This window comes from Tamandua tetradactyla, chromosome 7 (assembly GCF_023851605.1).
Source record: "Tamandua tetradactyla isolate mTamTet1 chromosome 7, mTamTet1.pri, whole genome shotgun sequence".
Lineage (NCBI taxonomy): Eukaryota > Metazoa > Chordata > Mammalia > Pilosa > Myrmecophagidae > Tamandua > Tamandua tetradactyla.
Window position 1 is genome coordinate 169,356,646 of NC_135333.1, and position 19,603 is coordinate 169,376,248.

Here is a 19,603-nt window from a genome sequence, read left to right on the forward strand (position 1 = left end):
TTTCTTCTCATAATACCATGTTCTAATCTTAAAAGGGCATCGGTGGTCTCCACTCCGACTTCCTTGTTCCCCATTTCCCAGTGTCTCACTATTGAAATCTAGAAATCTGGTTTTACCATATCACTTCTGAAACTTGGTTCTCATAAGTAAGCAGGAATTGCTTTGCCAACCCCCAAAATCTTCTCTTGACAGCCCTTCCTAACAACTTCTTTACAGCACTGAACTTCTTGGCCACCCCCCTGAAACTCCCTCATCAGCTTCCACGTCACCACCCCATGTTCTTTCTTAGAAGTAGTGGCCATGAAGCAAGCACCAAATGTGACAGTGACCACAACCCAGGCCCAGGCCCCACCACTTATTGATCTTAAATCAGATACTTAGCTCCAATTTCCTTATCAGTAAAATGGGGGAAATAGTTGTCTTGCCCTCTTCAATATTTTTCAATGCAAATAAACAAAATATCAGGTCCGAAATGCCATAAAAGGCCTAAAAAACCGTACGAAGTAGCTAAGTGTACTTTGATAACTTGGAAACAAAACACAGGATGCAGAAAGTAAATACAAAGATTCTTGCTACCAAATCTGTTACCGAGTCCTCAAGGACCCAAATCTTTGTATTTAACCTAGAAGGTTTTTCACTATTAAAAGGTTTCAAAATGTTTTCACCAAGGTAACAGTACCCCATGAGGGCTCTTGGACAGAAGTTGAGACTTGAAATAAAAAACTCCGACTTACCTGAGCTCGGGTCATTCTGTAAAAAATGATTCCTGCACCCCCTTGGGGCCCTTTGTTTTCACAGTACAGTGAGAACATAAAATATTAATGATACATCACCACATAGACAAGCATATAAAATTGAACTGGTCCAACTATGAGTAAAAAATATATATATTACCACTTCTCGAGGTAGGTGCCCTTGCAATTTCTAAGGAGCAGGGTTTCTTTGTAACTGCTGTCTCTGTGAGATCACATAGAAAGTTCTCATTTTCTGAAGGAAACACATCCAGAGAAGTAGATGGCACCATCTCCACCGTGTAATTCCTCTTCTTTGGATAGGACTCCTGAAAAGAAGAGGAAAAAATAAAAACAGCTCTGTGATATGCACAACCTTGTTGAATTTATAAAAATGAGAAAAAAGTGAACTTTTTTCTCTTTTTTCTATAGTGCAGGCTACTTATAATTGGGTTCCCTTGAATTTACTGCTGAGCCTTGTCCAGGTCTTCCTTTGTTGTGACCTCTCGTTTTGTGCTATGTGTCCATTTTCTAGCCTTTGCATAAACTGTTTAATCAACAATAATTCCCAAGACACTACCCTTTTGCCCATCTCCTTGCAAAAGCCATGTGTCTCAGTTTTGATCAGTTACATGCAAGGGGAAGGTTGACGGGAGGCTCCTAGAGAGAGATTTTTCCCTACAAGAGAGGCACACCAGGCCCTGCTCATTGCAGAGCCAGAACCAGCCTCCTGTGACTGGTCCGCCCTTAGTCTAAGATCATCAAGGCGACAAGCAGAGAAGGATGCCAGAAGAATAACAACAGCCCTGGGCCTGATGATATTGGTGAGCCATTGGAATGGCCCTGAGACTACTTCTAAAATAAATAATAATGCTCCTATCATTTGAACCTTTGCAAATTAGGTTTCCCGGTCATTTGGAGTTCAAATATGCCCATGCAATACACTCCTATTTAGTGTGTCTGAGTGAATAGTGTTAACAAATATACTAAGGTTGCTCTTTTCTGGTTGGCATAAAATTCAGATCCAATTCTATCTTACTGATTCTTCAACATATACTATAATTGGAATTCAATCCATTTTACAAGATCTTAATTTCTTGCAGATAAGACATTAATTGGTCAACAAATATTTTTGGGGCATTTTTTATATATCCAATATACCTAGGATTGGATAAGTGCTGGGATTTTTAAAAATTAGGATATAATTCTTACTCTCAGGAAGTTCACTGTCTACTGAAGAAAGACAAATGATTTGCACACTGAATTTCACAATTAATCATGTTTTGTTTCAGATATTTTTACCTTTATAAAGTATAGTTCATCATCAAGAGATAAAGACAAATAAGAAGATGATAAACCCCCATTTAAAAAATTTTCCAAGATATCTTTGCAAATATATATTTCCAAGTGTTGGTAAAAACTTACTACAAGTTCCTATGTTTTACATGGTGATATTTCCAGTACAGTAGAGTAAGTATTCAAGGTCAGTGTAATTGCTTTCAGACCACATCAGACCCTCAAACATCAAAGAGTCAATTATGCTCATTCTACTCTTTTCAAGGAAGGAAATTGGGAATAATTTATTTTTAACAACAAAGGGTGACAAAGTTGAAAGCATCCAGGGGAAAGCAATCAGGATGGTATGTGATTTAAAAACCACGTCACAGAAGAAATGATGAAAGGATCCGCAGTGACTTATAGCCACGTAACAGTTTTCTCAACATATTTGAAAGACTATCCTTCAAAAGCTATCCCTCAAAGGTGATGGGGGGAGGGCTCTGGTGGTAGACTATTCCAAAGCTTTTAAAGACAGAATAGAAACTAATGTTTACAAGTCAAACAGGACAAATTTGGATCAATACAAAATATAATTTTCTACCAATTAAGACTCTTTTTTTTGTAAAATATCTTTTACAAACAAAAATGCACTAATATAATTATTAACTAACATATAGCACTAGAAAGCAACAGAAGGAACTCTTCATAGTTGGAATTCTTCCAATAGAAGAAATATTTATTGAGGAAATTATGGATGAAACATATTATGCACTGAATACACCAAATGACTGCAAACTCCATGGCGACTGGCCTTTGCTTTGTTCACCACTCTATTCCCTGAATCTAATTCAGGTGCTGCCAAACAGTAGGTGCTCAATAAGTATTTATTGATCTACTGAGTAATCTCTGGTATGCTTTCAAACAAATCTAACCACCAGCTAGGAAAATTATCATGCCTTTTTCAGATGTAAATTAATGTGCTTTGGAGTCTCGGTATTATTATTTGCTACTTTGAATATCCAAAGCGAAAAAAAAATGAGATCATAATCATAAGATTGTAAATAGTCTATGTAAAAGAGTCTCCAGCTTTAATTCTAATTTATCCTAAATTAATCAGATCAACCTTCTCATGGATTTGATTAAGTTGGGATTGTACTGTTTATTGAGGATTTTAAAGGCCTTGAAAACTCTTTGGAATTTAACCACCATACAGGGTGGGTTAGTTTGCTTTCATCCTTAAAAAGGAAGTATGTATGTGTATTAGAGAAAACCTAAAAAATATAAAGGAAGAGAAAACAATCACATGATGTCTCAGCATGCTGAGACAATGTCAGCATTTTGGTGTATACCCTTCCAAGCTGTTTCCATCTGTACATGTGTGTATGTGGACATGTATGTGCAAAGGAAATAAAAAAGTATTTTAAACAATAATAAAGTACACATTCTTCTAATTCCTAAAAGTGTCCAATAATTTGTCATTGGCACAGAAGTCTCTGCAATAAACAGCTTCCTCATAGAAGTGAGGCCACCAGGGGAAGGAGGTGGTGAAACATAGATACTGAAATTAAGCTTTTGTAAGAAAACATTTCATTTAGTCAAAAAGGACATTCAACAAGACACCTAGCCAGTTCTCAAAAGAGAATATGCGAGCTGAAAACAATAACAATAACAAAGTGAATCCATGCACACTCACGGCTAAGAGAAAGGACCAGACATTACCATGAAATGACTGATGCTTCCATGGGCCTCTCCAGTCCCGTTCTCTCCCCTCGTGGCCAGGACAAAGTAACGCTCTGGACTCTGTGTTTATAATTCCCTGGATTGTTCTTAAATTTTAACCATATATGTAAGTATCAATAAAGAATTCACTGTTTGAACTTCATGTACATACTATAAAAATATTCATTGTGACCCATCAATATTTTCTTTCTGAGTTTCGTTTATTTTTGACGGGGTGCAGGGGTCTACTGTCCAGATGCACCACAATCCACTTACACATGCCCCTAACAAGGGCCCTGCCCCAGGCCCACACAGGGGAGCAGACCCTGCACAGGGTGGCCGTGGCCATTTCTGCTGCCCTGCTCTAAGACCTTTAGAGTTTGGATTTCTGTTCAAGCTGCTAGTGTCTGCCTCTTAGACCCACACCGACTGTCCCTCCAGCAGGATGAGGGAGCAGCAGGTGCATTCTTGGGCCATGAACTTCCCATATGCAGCCCAGCCCTATTCTGCCTTTGAGAGGCAACTTCTGGGTGCTACTAGGTCTTGGTGGAAACAGGAAGATCTACCAAGAGCCCCAGGCTCTCCTGGGGCCAGACTCTCCCACAGTCAGAATGTCCACCCAGGAAGTGCCCAACAGCAGAGCATCATCAAGTGGAAATGGTGCACCCAGGACCGGCTCATGGTCCCCAGGTGGTGGCCCAGCAGTGTGAGCAGGTACTAGAGGTCCTCCCAACAACCCCTTACCCCTGAAGTGGCACAGGGGACCCCAGCACGAGGATGCCCCACCCGACCCTCGGCGCTGGTTCTTTGATGGGTCAGCTGAGCTGAAGCTGCTGGTAGCCACTGGACAGGAGCCCCCACGTCCCCTCTCAGGCGCTGGACAAACTGCACGCAGGCCTCTCCGCCCCGTGCACCTGTTCAGTGACTCACAGCTGTCACCAAAGGCTCAGAAGTCCAGTCAGGGTCATGGAGCAAACACAAACGGGGAATCAGAGGCTCCCCAGGGTGGGAGAAGGACCTCAGGAAAATACCGGCAGCACGGAAGGGCACTGTCTGTGTGACCTGGATGGACATCTCACAGGGACGCTCACCTGAATGACTGCACTGACAGCAGATGTGCCGCACTGCTTTCAGTCCCGATGAGAATGGAGGCCCTCCTGGGAGAGGCGGAGGATAAGCCCTTCCAGAGGACAGGGACAATGAACTCACCCTCGAGACGTCATGAAGTGCCTGAGTTTCTCAGAGCAGCTTCTGCCCCTTTGTGGATCCACCCCCGGCTGGACATGGACATTTGGACACCATGAAGTTGGGCCCAGGAGCAGGGAGTGCCTCTCTCATTAAAAGGGGCCCAATCTGCCATTCACCAGTGTGAGAGACGAACTATGAGCCAGAGCCCCAAAAAGGGCATGTGGGGGCTCTGCCCAGGGGGGCCGCCCTGTGGACTGCCTCAGGCCTCTCCCTCCAGCCTGACAGACGTCCTCCACCTGGGGCGCAGTCAACGCCTCTTCAGGCTCTGGTCTTGCCTTTCGAACTCACTGTGTGGACATGGTTCATGCGTGAGGTGCCTTGGAAATGGGGCTCTGCCATGCTTTGGGGTACCAGAGGACATGGCCTCTGACCAAGGATTCCACTTTACTGCACCATCCACTAAGCAATGGGTCCACCCAGGTGGGTGGGTGACGCCTGCCCTGGCTGGGCCACCAGTTCCCTTGGGAATGGCCACGACACCCTTGAGGACTCTGGACAAGTGCTATCTATCAGGAAGGGGCAGAAGTGGGCCACAGATAAGGGTGAAGCACAGATCAGTGAGAAGGAGGTGAGACTGCAGCTCAAGGCAAGGGACAGACCAGGTGACCTTAGAGGGAAAAGGTAAGTTACTACAAACCAGCTGAGAGAAGTGTCTCTCATGGGAAGCGGCTGCACAACCTCCCTGCCATGACCAGTTCCTGCTCCTCTACTCCCATTTTCTACAGATTTGACCAGGTAGCAGCTTGGAAGGAGGACATCTTAGTCCAAGTGACCCAGGCCATCGTGGTGCAGGGAACGTGACTGACTGCCAGGCTGACATCTTGCTCCCTCTCCCCTTTACCAAGTCCAGACTGCCACCCTGCATCTGATTTCCCTGCTTCAAGTCTGTACTAACATCAGAAATCCTTCATTTACACTCTGTGACCATGATAACGGCACAGCGCTTGGCTGCGTCCTCTTCAGCCCCACAACCCTGGACAACCTGTCAGGATGCAACAACTCCTGATATCACCAAACTGGCAACTGGCTCAGTCATCTTCCCACTCGACGTTGCTGAGCTCGCAGCATAAGGACTTCAGGCTCTCCTCCAAAGTAATGATTGACAGTCACACTGCCTTAGACTTCCTCTAGCCTGACAAGGAGGCGTATGTGCTACTGCTAACACCTCCTGCTGCATGTGGGTTAATCCCTCAGGGGAGGGATAACAGGGGGTAATTAAAAGCCAATGGCAAACCCACTGACTGCAAAATGTACAGATTCTAGGTGGGATCGCTTCAGCTGGCTCCTGGGGACTTGGGCAGCATGGAGCGCTCATTAGGCTGGACAGGCTGATCACCCTACTTGGAGTATGGTTCTGCTTTGGAATCCCCAAAGCCCTCCTGATGTGCCACCGCTGCCGGTATTCCCAAACTTGTACTGTCACGCTTGACAGTCTTCAGGTCCATGGTGGGAGATGGGCTCATGACATGGAAGTTAACGTGGAGGAGAAGGCTAGGCCCAGCTGAGAGGCAGAGGATGGGCTGCTGGGGAAGTTACAGATATGCTCAGTGGCCATCTCCTAGCTTTCGCCTACAACGCCTCTCCTTTTACCTCTTGTGCTTATTTGCTTTCAGGTGTTTGGTATGTTACTATTTTGCAAGAAACCGCAAGCAGCCCAGGGGAGATGTTAGATCTCAACTGTAAAAAAAACAAGCTACTCCAAAATGGAACAGCCTAACCATACCTTAAACCTGAAACCAAGAACAAGCAGCCCCTGTTCCACGCCTGGATGGAAACTCTGTGCGAGCACTGTTTGATGTGTGCTTTCTACTCAGTGATAGAGAAAAGCCAGCACTCAGGCAGCCTAGGTGTCCTTCATCCCCAAAGGGGAGAGGGGCATGCACCAAACACTGACCCTGACCCAAGCAGTTGGCTTTCCTGGGACCAGCCGTGATGGAACCTCTTCCCCTGCTCTTTTGGACCTTCTGTGCTGTATGGGTAAAAACGTGATGGCTTGCTGGAAATCTCTGTTGTGCATGATGCACCATGTAGCAACTGGCTCCATAGGCACTGAAACCAGCGATAATGTAGTAGAGAATCAAGAATAGCCACGAAGTAAAAAAAAAATGAGTGAAATCAAGAGTTCTACACAATGAGGAATGTTCACAAGGTGACCATTAGAACTGAGATTGTAAACCTAGTAAATTCCATAGAAATCTTGAGGAAGGCATTGTACTTTCCCACCTAAAGTGGGACAAGGGCTCAGAAAGATTTTTGTAAATCTTATATCAAGATATTACATGAAATATGTGAAAGCGTTCTCTATAATGTTTTATACTCTGATATTTACCTCTAATAATGTAGTGATAATTGTTTTTCATGACAATATACATATGGCTACATGATAAATTTAGGGTTAGGTCCCAATATATATAAGATCATAATTTATTGAGTCAATCCTATAATATTAACAATTTAACGTTTTGCTTTTAAGGGAACATTCTCGTGCATATATATCTTTATTTACATTTTCAGTTATTTCCTTTGAAATAGAATTTGTGTGACAATAAGCATATACCATATACTTCCATATAATTGAATTTGTTCCTAGATTTTCTAATTGGTTCCTTATGTCAGTCTATTCTTGTGCCAGAATCACACTGTTCAATTATTTTAGCTTTAAATCTGATAGTCCACAAAGTATCCACTTAAGAAATACTTGTTGAATGAATGAAATCTGGAAACTGTCATTCAAAAACTATTACAGATATAAACAATGGAAGAAATAAGACCAACTTATACTGATGTGGTGTTTTACAGCCTGCAAAATGAATAATATTTCATTTAATGAAATGATTCTCATTTAGCTCTCACAACCATCCTACCAAATAGGTTACTATTTTCCCCATCAATAGCCTAAGGCTTAGAATTATGCATCTTATCAGCATTAACGGTCTGGCTAATGGAAGAACCAGGGGCCAATGGTCTTGTGATAAAAATCTTGTCTTGATTCTATCATATTATAAATAAAAAGTACTATGACAAGATTCACTGCTAGAAACAGGGAAAGAGGAAACAGCACATTATGAGGTAATGCTGACTTCCTAGCCTTTACAAACCTTATTTTCCCTACAGTGGGAAACCTTGATGTTGATATAAAAGGCCATCAACAAAATATTCTTGATGGTAAAACCTGGTAATGGACATGAGAAATGACAAAAGCTGTACCTCAGCAATTTGTGACACACCTGTAAAGCTCCATTTTATCTAGTCTAGCAAAATGGACTACAATTTGGTTAACAGTCTCTTTCTTGAGACTCGGGGTCTGCCTTTGTAATAATGGATGGTTAAGTCTCAGAATTGCTTCTGTGCCTGAATTTGTATAACACAAGCATGTTTGGAACTGTGCTCTCTACCTTGGTCTGTTCTAGCTCCCTTCTAAAGGACTGATGCCCTATCCCTGAATCCTGGACAGATCCCTAAGGCCCTGTACTGCCCAAATTCATTACCAAGGGCATGTCCAGTTTTAATGTTTCAGCTAACTTAGCCTGCCTCATCCAACTTGCTGTTGATTGTGTGATATAAGGACCCAATCACACATCTTTGAAAAGACTAATGATTCATGCTGATAGCACTGAATAAAATAATATAACTTTATCCCTTTGCCAAAAAAAAGAGAATGAGCAATAAAATTTCTATATTATGTGATTTCATATATTGTTTACCCTGTGTTTCTATAAAGGTTTTAAACTGTCAGTGGTATACTGGACCCAAAAATCAAAGACTATTAGTTACTTAATATAAGGTCCTAAGCTTTGGTCAAAGGCTACTTAGAAAAATGCAACATGGGGCATCCAGCTGACTAAGACATGAGGTAAGACATTCCAGAGTGCGTTCCCACACAGAATCTTTGAACAGCCAGCAAAAACTGGCCAAACCATCTTTCTCAGAAATCTGGACAACAGTTAAAGGGTTGCAGTAACTACGGAGTATGATGATGAGTCAAGAAAACAAAGCTTTAATAATGCTAAAAATGGTAGGGAAAGTACAGCATGAACCCAGCCTGGGATTTCACTGTAGATTCACAGCCTTTTCTGGCGACAGCAAAGTAGCCCCATTACACACACTGAGGTGCTCTGTATGTGGGTACCCATATACTGAGTATAGGAAACACGTCTGGCTCTACCTATCAAAACGTATCCTGCAGACAGAATTAGCCTGTGGACTATTAAAGCAGTATAAGAAACTATTACATCAATGGGGCAGGTGATTACCTGCTTTAAGACACAAAAAGAGTTCTCAGGACAGGGAGAAGAGGTAGCATACGCATTCCTGTAAATACGGGAACTCCCCATGCCACCAGCAAGCATGAGCTCAGGCAGCACTCAGGCACAGAAACCACCACGGAGAGGACCCTGCCCTTCACTTTTGTCCCCAGCTGACCCTTTTCATAGCAGGGTTAAGCCCTGAAGGAAAGCACCACTCAGTGCAGAGCCAGTTTGCAAAGACTGAGCAAGGTGTACTGAAGCATTAGTTTCTCTGTTTCGGTCAGTGCCTGGCACTCAAGGAAACCTCTGTCACACAAATAGCTGGAAACAAACTTAAGAAACAGACATTTTAGAGACTAAATACCAGGGTTGATACTTACAAATAATAATAATATATACAATGTACAATAAAATATTATAAGACAAAACAACAACAACAACAACAAGAAATGATGGTCCATCCAAAAGAACAAGATTAAAATCCAGAAACATCAACAAAGATCAGATTTTGGATGCACAAGACAAAAACCTTTAAAAACTATCTTCCATTTGCATGACTAGATAAAGGAAAACATGAAGAAAGAACAAAAGGTATCAGGATAACATGAATGAATGATATGAGCATCTCAATAAAGAAACAAAAATACTGGAATAGAGGACAAAACAGAGGTGAAAAGTTCCTCAAGTTTTTCAACAGAAGAGTGGAACTGGCAGAAGAGAGTGAATTCAAATACAAAATAACTGATCTGAATCAGGCTGAGCAATAGAGAAAAAAGTGAAAAAAAAAAAGTGAACAGAGCCTGAGAAACCTGTAGGACACCATCAAGTAAACCGATACATGCATTATGGGCGTCTGGAAGGAGAAGAAAGAAAAAGGGGCAAAAGGAATAGTCAAAGAAATAATGACTGAAAATTTCCCAAATTTAAGGAAAGATCTGAATCTGGACATTCAAGAAGTCAAATAGGATAAACTTGAAGAGAACCATGGCCAGACACCTGGTCGTCAAAGTGCCAAATGCCAAGAACAAGGAGGGAAGCTCTGAAAGCCACAAGAGAAAAGCAACATATTATGGACAAGGGAGTCCCATTAAGATGAAGTGCCAAGTTTTCATCAGAAACCATGAAGGCATGAAAGTAATGTCATAAAATATTTAAAGTGCTGAAAAACAAATGCCAAACAAGAATTTTGTACTAGTCAAGGCTGTCTTTGAAAAATGAGGGACATATTAAAATATTTCCAGATTTAAAAAAGCCAAGGGAGTTCATTGTCACAAGCCCTACTCTGCAAGCAATGCTAAAGGGAGTTCTGCAGACTGAAGGGACAGAACATTAGAGGGTGAGTCACAGCAGCATAAAGAAATAAAGACCTCTGGTAAAGTTATCCAAATGGACAATTATAAATCCCAAACTATTGTTTGTGTGTGTGTGTGTGTGTGTGTGTGTGTGTGTGTGTATGTGTATGTGATACCACTTACTACTTCTCACAGGTTCCAAAGTGGAAATACACTAAAAACAATGGTAAATCTATGGTTCTGGACATGCAATGTATAAAGATATTTGTAACAAGTATGACAAAAAGATAGGGATTAGAGGGTTATAAGAACAGTATTTGTGTATGCAACTTAGGTTAATCACAAATCAAAGGTCATTGTTATTACTCAGGATGTTAAGTTTTAGCCTCACCCTCACCAAAAACAAAATATCTGAAAAACATGCACAGCAAGAAATGAGAAGTGATCAAATGGTACAATTAAAAAATCAGATAAATATGAAAGTAGATATTAATGGAAGAATTTAGGGACCAAAAAGGCATAAGAGTAACAAAGACCAAATAGTAAAATGGCAGAAAGAAGTCCTACATTACCTGTAGAATATTATTCAGCAACAAAAAAGAATGAAATACTGTTACATGCAATTACATGGATGAACCCTAAAGATACTATATTGGATGAGATAAGCCAGACACAAAAGGACAAATATCATATGATCTCATTGACATAAAATCATTAATTAGAGCAATCAAATTCATAGAGTCAAAAACCAAATACAGGATACCAGTGGACCAGGGTAGGTCTAGAGGATGGGGAAAAATGCTTAATCAGAACAGAGTTTCTGTTTGGGGTGATGGAAGTTTTGGAAATGGTTGGACGTGATGATATCACAACATTGTGAATGTAATTAACGTCACCGAATGACACATGTCAATGTGGCTAAAAGGGGAAATTCCAAGTTGCATAGGGGTGTGATGGTCAGGTCAACATGACCAGGTGATGTTGTCTAGCTGTTTGGTTAAGCAAAGTACTGGCCTAATTGTTATGTGAGGACCTTTTGTAGACTTAAATCATCAGTAATTTGATGGCATCGATGCTGGATGACATCTACAATCAACTGAGGATACTGCCTTCATCAAGGAGTGATGTTTCACCCAATCAGTTGAGGGCTTTAAAATGATAAGTGATGACCTCAGCAGTCAGAAGAGACTATCCTATTTTAGCCAGCTTCTCCTGGAGAATTCACTGGAATCCTTCATTGGAATCTTTCACTGGAATTGATTCCAATCCTTCATTGGAATCCTCCATTTCCAGCTTGTGGCTTGCCCTATGGAATTTGGACTTCTGCAGTCCCACAGTCACAAGACAATATTTATAAAACTGTCATAATATTTACAGATATCACTTGTTTCCCTAGATAATGCTGATTAATACAATGGGTGACTAGAATTAAATTTTTTTAAAACACATAGAACTGTATAACCATGGCCAGACTGATTGTCAAAGTGCTGAATGCCAAGAACAAGGAGGGAAGCTCTGAAAGTCACCAGAGAAAAGCAACATATTATGGACAAGGGAGTCCCATTAAGATGAAGTGTCAAGTTTTCACCAGAATCTGTGAAGGCAAGAAAATAATGGCATGAAATATTTAAAGTTCTGAAAAACAAATGCCAAACAAGAATTAGCAAAAACCAAATGTAAACTGTGGACCATAGTTGATAATATAATTACAATAATATTGTTTCCTTCACTGTAAAAAGGTACCATACTAACCCAAAGTGTTAATAATAAGGAAAATTAAGTGTGGGAGGTAAGGTATATGGGAACTTTATTTTTTGCATGATTTTTCTGTAAACCTACTTCTCTAAAAATTACAAAAAATAATTCAGCAAAAGCATATGTGAATCAGCAAGAACACATAAAAATAATTAGGAGTTATTGCTGATGGTGGATCAAAGTGTGATATGCCAGTTACAGACATGAATGTGACACCGGCTGAGTTAATATGAGTATGATACTTAGATATTTAGAGGGGTGACAGCCCTCCCTTCCTCTGTGCTAATTAGTTTGAGGGATGATCTGGTTTAATAATTTCATAAAAGACAGGTGTGACGGTTTGAAGCTGTGTGTACCCCAAAGACAATGTTCTTAGAGCTAATCTATTCCTTTGGTGTAGACCTGTTGTGGGTGGGACCTCTTGATTAGGTTATTTCATTTTAGGTGTGCCTCTGGTGGGACTTAATTCTCTTACTTAATAAGTCCTTACTTATAAGGACTTCGTAAGTCCTTTATAAGAGGATGGAATAGAGAGAAAGAGCAGAAGCAGAGGGAGGAGGACACACTTAGAAGGTGGGAAAGAAAGCCTCAAACAGAGAAACCAGAAGACACTAGGAGAGCCCAGCAGACCTGCCCTGTGCCTGGGCAGGAGGCAGAGGAGCTGAACCTGTCCTCACAGCCCAGGAACTGACCTGCTGATGTCCTGATCTGAACATTTTCACGGCCTGGGAATTGTGAGCTTGTAAGGTAACAAATCTCCATTGCAAAAACCAGCCCATTTCTGGTTTATGCATTTCAGTAACTTCAGCAAATTAAGAAACAGCCTACCTCAAACACACTGATTGTCCTTTAATAAAATATCTCAAGATCTATTCATCAAAAGAGGAGAAGAGATTTGCTCTTCAACTCATGAAAGACCTTAGCAACAACCAGGAATCCAGGGATGGACACAACTATTTTCCAGAAGTACCAGAAGGTAAAGGAGCCTCGAGGCTTCTGTGGACGACTTGGCAGGACATCTGAGAAACTGGCCTCTTGGCACAGCTCTACTTCACCGCATGGGGGACACTGAGGCAGCTTAACCCACACTGCAGCGAGTGCACAACTGTTTCACTCAGCTTGGTGTTGGGGCCAGCACCAAGGAGCTACAAGGGCGAAGTGCACTGCTTTCTCAGGACACAGACCCACAAAGTGGTGAGTCTCAAACTCATCTGGGAAAGGACTGAAAAAAGAGAAAATGCAGGGAAACATGCATCTCCAAGTATCTGAAAGGTAGAAGAGCAATTAGGATTATTCTACAATTCTAAGGGGTAGGGATAGTGGTGATGGAGAGAAGGGAACATGGAGATAGAGTTTGGCTCAAAGTAAGGAAGAGTATTCTAACGATGAGAACTTCCCAATATGATGTTGGCTACTTTGCAGGTAGTAAGTTTTCACTTTGGAACTCTTCAAAGTAGCCTGATCAACATAAATTCTCTCCTGAGTCAATAAGATAATGGTTTGAATGAGATGCTCTAAAATGATTTAAGTAAATGTGACTCTCAAAACAAGTATTACAATAATAACAGTATTGCTATTACAGTGTGTTCTAGTTTGCTAGCTGCCAGAATGCAATATACCAGAAACGAAATGGCTTTTAAAAAGGAGAATTTAATAAATTGTTAGTTTACAGGTCTAAGGCCAAGAAAATGTCCCAATTAAAATAAGTCTATAGAAATGTCCAATCAAAGGCATCCAGGGAAAGATACCTTGGTTCACAAAGGCCAATGAAGTTCAGGGTTTCTCTCTCAAGTGGAAGGACACATGGTGAACAAGCCAGAGTTTCTTTCTCATCTGGAAGGGCACATGGCGAACACAGCATCACCTGTTAGCTGCTTCTCCTGGCTTGCAGTTTCATGAAGCTCCCCAGGAGGCATTTTTCCTTCTTCATCTGCAAAGGTCGCTGGTTCGTGGACTCTCTGCTTCGTGGTGCTGCAGCATTCTCTGCTCTTTCTGAATCTCTTTCACTCTCCAAAATATTTCCTTTTTACAGGACTCCAGAAACTTATCAAGACCCACCCAAATGGGTGGAGACACATCTCCCCTAATCCAGTTTAACAACCATTCTTGATTAAATCACATCTCCAGGGAGATGATCTGACACAGTTTCAAACATACAGTATTGAGTAGGGATTATTCTTACTTTATGAAATGGGATTTTGATTAAAACATGGCTCTTTTAGGGGCCATACATCCTTTCAAATCAGCACACTGTGATACAAGCTATCTTCACTCTTTCATTGTTTCCTGAATTTTTTCTGATAATGGAGGTAGAAATGCTAGCACAAGAAAGTGTGGGATTCTGGCTTTTTCAAAGTTAGAAATGGTCCCCAATTCCAAATGACTCAAGGCAGGTGAAAGCTTCGGAAGTTTTCTGACAGCTCTGGCATGTCCTAAAATATCAAGGGAAAGTATCCCCTGAAAATTTACAAACAAGGAAAATCATAACATAAATATGAATTAAGAAGAAGATGTTATTTTAAAAAATGGAGACTCTGGGTGAGAGGAAGGAATGATTACCAGCAAGAGCAGACCTAGAGGATGGAGCATTTATAATTATTTTATGAAGAATACTATCCCCCTCCCCCCCACACACAAGATGTCCATATCCTAATCCCTGGAATCTGTGATGCATCTAAACCCTGGCTCCATGTCATCTTACTGGCGAAAGAGACTATGCAGTGCAATTCAGTTCAGGAGAGATGATCCTGGATTGTCTTGGTCACAAGGGTCTTTATAAATGAAAGAAGGAAGCAGGAGACTTGGTGCCAGATTCTAGCATAAGAAAGAATAGGCTGGCATTGCTGGCTTTGAAAAAGGAAGGGGGCGAGAGTCGAGGACTGTGGGTAGCCCTTAGAAGCTGGAAAGGAAAAGAGAACAGGTTCCTTTTTACAGCCTGCAATAAGGAACACAGCCCTGCCAACAACTTGATTTTAGGCAACTGGGACCCACTTTGGATTTGGAACCTCTGGAATTGTAAAGTAATAAATTTTTGTCATTTTGTTTTTGCTTCCCAGGTGACTCAAATCACATACCATGAAATGGTTTCAGCTTAAACAATGAACATTTATTAGCTTACAAGCTTCCAGTTTTGAGGCTGTGAAAATGTCCAAATCAAAGCATCACCAAGGCAAGGCTTCCTTCCAAAGACTTGCCCGCAATCCTTGCTTCCTCTGCCACATGTCAAGGCACTTGGCAGCGTCTGAAGGTCTCTGCTTTCTCTTCCCCCTTTCTCTGCTTTCAGCTTCTTGCCTCCGGAGCCTTCTCTCCCTCTCTCTGTAGTCACGCTGTTTATAAAGGACTCCAGGGAAAGGTGCAAATGGTCCATACCTTAACCCAAGTACCTTCATCAGAAGGCCCTGGTCACGCCAAGTTTACACCCGAGAAAGTGGATTTGCTTTAAAAACATGATTTTCGGGGCACATACAGTTCCAAACCGCCACATATTTTAAGTCGCTTAGTCTGTGGTAATTTGTACAACCACGGGATACTAATACATTAACAGACTCACAGAAGGCATCAAACAGTGGCTACAGAAACTATAAAAGCTAACAGAGACAAAGCTGGACTCCAATACACCTAGTTCTTTTATAATAAGAATCAACATTTTAAAGATGGTGATTCTCTCTGCCAGTCTTAAATTTAATGCAGTATTACTGCAATAAAGTTCCCCTTTGCCTCCATTTTGGAACTTGACAAGTAATCCCAAAGTGTATCTGGAAAAATAAACGGGTAAGAATAGCCAAGTATAAGTTAGAAAAAAGAAAAGCAAGGGATGGAGTGACAACCAGCCTTTATCAAATACTTTTAACAATTATAAATGAAATAACTGAAAGGCAATAGAATAAAAGAGTTAAAAAAAAAAAAGAGCTCCATTGCTTGTGGAAATCTATTATCTTATAAAGGTGTTATTTCAAATCAGCAATAAAACAATGGATTGTTTAATAATTGCCAGTGAGATAAGTGACCAGGTCATTTGGAAAGAAATAATAAAGTTGGATTATATACTTCATTCCTTATATCCAAATAAATTTCTGACAAAAATTTAAATAATAAGTAAATACAAAGCATAAGAGCAGTTTGAGAAAAATAGGTAAAAGTTTTTGTAGGAAAAGACATTCAACCTCATTTAGAAACAAATACATAAATCAAATCAACAAATGTTATGCCATTCTTAACCAATTTTCTATTGCTACATATTACTGGAGAGGGTTTGGAAAAACGTCATTTTTATACATTGTTATTCAAAATGTGAGATGGTACACACCTCTTTCAGGCTAATTTGTCTGCTGTTACAGGACAACTTAGAAAGCAGATCTTTATAGAGACTTCCGGACTTTGCCTGTGTTAAAGTTTTCCCTTTAGCTGGCAAAAGACATGTATGACTAACTGCCATTACATTTCTGGAGCACGGTTTTGCAGGCTCCACTTAAAGGCACTGCACACTCATCAGGTTCACAAGTTAGAAAACTGAATAGGCTTTCCACTTTTAATGTTTCTAGTAAATAATAAGAGAGGGAAGGCAGGTGGCAGCCTACCTCTCTTTTTTTTTTTTTCATGGGCAGGCACCGGGAATCAAACCCAGGTGTCCGGTATGGCAGGCGAGAATTCTACCACTGAGCCACTGTGGCCTGCCCTTTTTTTTTTTTTTTTAAAACAGGTAATTGAAATTTTTATATACTTAGGTATTGATATAAAAACTTAAAAAAAAAAATCTGTGTTCCAGCATTGATTTTCCACGATTAATAGTCACAGCGGTAGTAAAATAAAGTTCCACAAAGTTAAATTCCCTTAATACTTCACTGCAGTATGAATGTAACTCTTTACAGTTATAAAATGGCAGCACTTCAACTTTTTTAAACAGGTGGAGGTATTAAGTGGAATTTAACACGCCCCCCTCCCATATAAAAGAGAAAGTGGGTCTGTGGGAGCGGAGGGTCCCCAGGGGCACCTCCCTCTTCCCAAGATGTCTTATTCTCAGGACTTTGGGGCTCTAAGTGTAGCCTGGGGACCATGGAATTAAAATATTAACAACAGGGCGGGCCACGGTGGCTCAGCAGGTAAGAGTGCTTGCCTGCCATGCCCGAGGACCCGGGTTCGATTTCCGGTGCCTGCCCATGTAGAAAAAAAAAAAAGAAAAGAAAAAAAAATATTAACAATAAACACTAACATTTCATTGACAAAGAAACACTGGGAACTTCATTCAGACACCCACACTTCCTAATCCTTGGTTTTATCAGTTTAGAAAACTCTTTGAGCAGGGACTGCTATACTAAACAGAAACCGGAATTCTCGATTTGGGCATTTATCTTAAAACACAGATGCTGCTGAACAGGATACAATAACTTCTACCATTTTTTAGGCAGTCTGTTTTTTATGCAAATAAGAAGAAAACATGTATCATGAATAAAGCCCCATAGCCAAGGTAATTTTTGGAACAATAAAGCGTCCCTATAAATCAAAGGGAACTTCCAAGTCAACATCAGGGGGCGTTGGGATGGATGTTCAAAGGGCACAGAAAGGGCAGTGACACCCCCACCGCCCCTCTGCTCCACAGGCCGGGCTGTAGGGACACAGTGCAATCGGTGACACTGCTTTCACCAGCGATGCTGAGCGGAGATGGGGAGCTGGAGTGAACACGGGGGGCTCAGAGCCTGAGGGAAGCACCTGCCTAAGTGCGGAGTGTGGTCAGAGTTAACTGCACCAAGAAGAAAACTACGAGACCTCCAGGCCTCTTTGTGCTTAGGGGGCTCACTTTGTTCATTAAGGACATTTTCTTGAGACTCATTCTATGTAGTTTACTTCATAAACATTTCAATAGATTCCACAAACACTAATAAATGAGTGAAGTACTTGACCTGTAGTGCATACAAAATGTCAGGCTTTGTTCTAAGTGCTTTAGAAATATTAATTCATTTAATCCTCATAACAACCCCATGAGGCGGGTACTACCATCAGTCCCATTTTACAGATGAGGAAGTAGGCACAGAGAGTTTAAGCAACTTGCCCCAAATCACACAGCTTGTAAACAGCGATCTTGGATTCAAACCCCTTTCAGGGGAAGAGATGACAGCTTTGGCTAGGAAGGGAAATTTGTCCTAGAAAACCTGCCTGCCTGAAAAGAGGAGAAGCAGCACCTGAGTCGATATCCCACCTGCTCACCACTTTACAAGGATGTGCTAATTCACTTTACACAACAACACATTTGGGCATACACATGGCACCTTGAATTTATTCTGCAATGTCTGAGTGAAGTTATACAATTTAACAATGTATACAGGTTAAACCAACTAGAGGCTGATTCAAGAAGCAGTTGCTTCTCTATATTAGAGACTGGCATAAAACGGCAGGAAATAAGTATTAAATTTGCTATAAAAGGGGGTTTCAAATAAGGTTTAAGAATAGCCTTGTACATCCCAATACATTACTTTATCATATTCTTGCATTCTATGTTCTTTGCAACAAAGTTTATTTTTCAGGTAACCACACCATTCTTTTTTTTTTTTTTCAGAAATGTAGGATCATTCCTATTTTTTCTTAAACTCTTTATGGGTTCTTGAAATTCTCTACTGTTCCTGTGGTTTCTGAATGCTACGGAATCTGCTCGTCCCTGCGTCCAGCTCATTAAGCTCCCTGAAGCCGAGATGAGCGTCGGCAGAGAGCTCTGTGCACCCCGAGACCTGGGCCCCGAGCCCAGTTCTGTGGCATTCACGCTCAGCATCTGTGAGAGTCACAGGCTACATTGCCGCGACCTCGGGCATCAGGACAGGCTGCGACGTGGCAGGAGGTGTGTCCCCTCCGTAGCTCAGGCTTCGCTTCTGTTGCTCTCAACTCTTCAGAATTACCTTCTGAGTCTCTGTGTCACCACTAGTGGCCATTTCACACATTTTCCCTTCTGAGGGCCAAGATGTTGTCCTCTGTGTCCCCCATTCTCCGTGCTGCCTCGTGCCTTCATATCTCTAGGGGAATCTGAGCCCTAATGAGATGATCGCAGTGACAACAGGAAAATGACCTCTGCTCCTGTCCTCCCACCTGGCAGAGCACTGCATCCACTGGCGCATTAAAGGATGCACGCAGCAGCGTCCACCTCAGTTGGTATCGGGTCGCATAGGCTGTGGCCTCAGCCATACACAAAATAAACAAGCCACACTAATTCCGAAGTCAGTTAGAGGCCACCGAGCAGAATCTAAAAGAATGACCCCGTAACACGCAGACTCGGACATGCCAAGAGCAGGAGAGGAGCGGTGGTGGTGCATGCTAACCCAGCACCCCGACCACAAAAGGGGTCTTGGGG

The 19,603-nt window shown here is 41.5% G+C and overlaps 1 protein-coding gene across 6 annotated transcripts in view; it reads right to left on the minus strand.

Annotated features, from left to right (window-relative positions):
• LOC143642843 (ankyrin repeat and sterile alpha motif domain-containing protein 1B-like) overlaps positions 1-19,603 on the minus strand; it is an 887,705-nt gene that overhangs the window by 403,291 nt on the left and 464,811 nt on the right. For all 6 annotated transcript variants that reach the window (XM_077111726.1, XM_077111725.1, XM_077111727.1 and 3 more), the window contains exon 10: positions 895-1,060. In XM_077111726.1, coding sequence (XP_076967841.1) covers positions 895-1,060 — 166 coding nt within the window. The remainder of the gene's footprint in view (positions 1-894; positions 1,061-19,603) is intronic.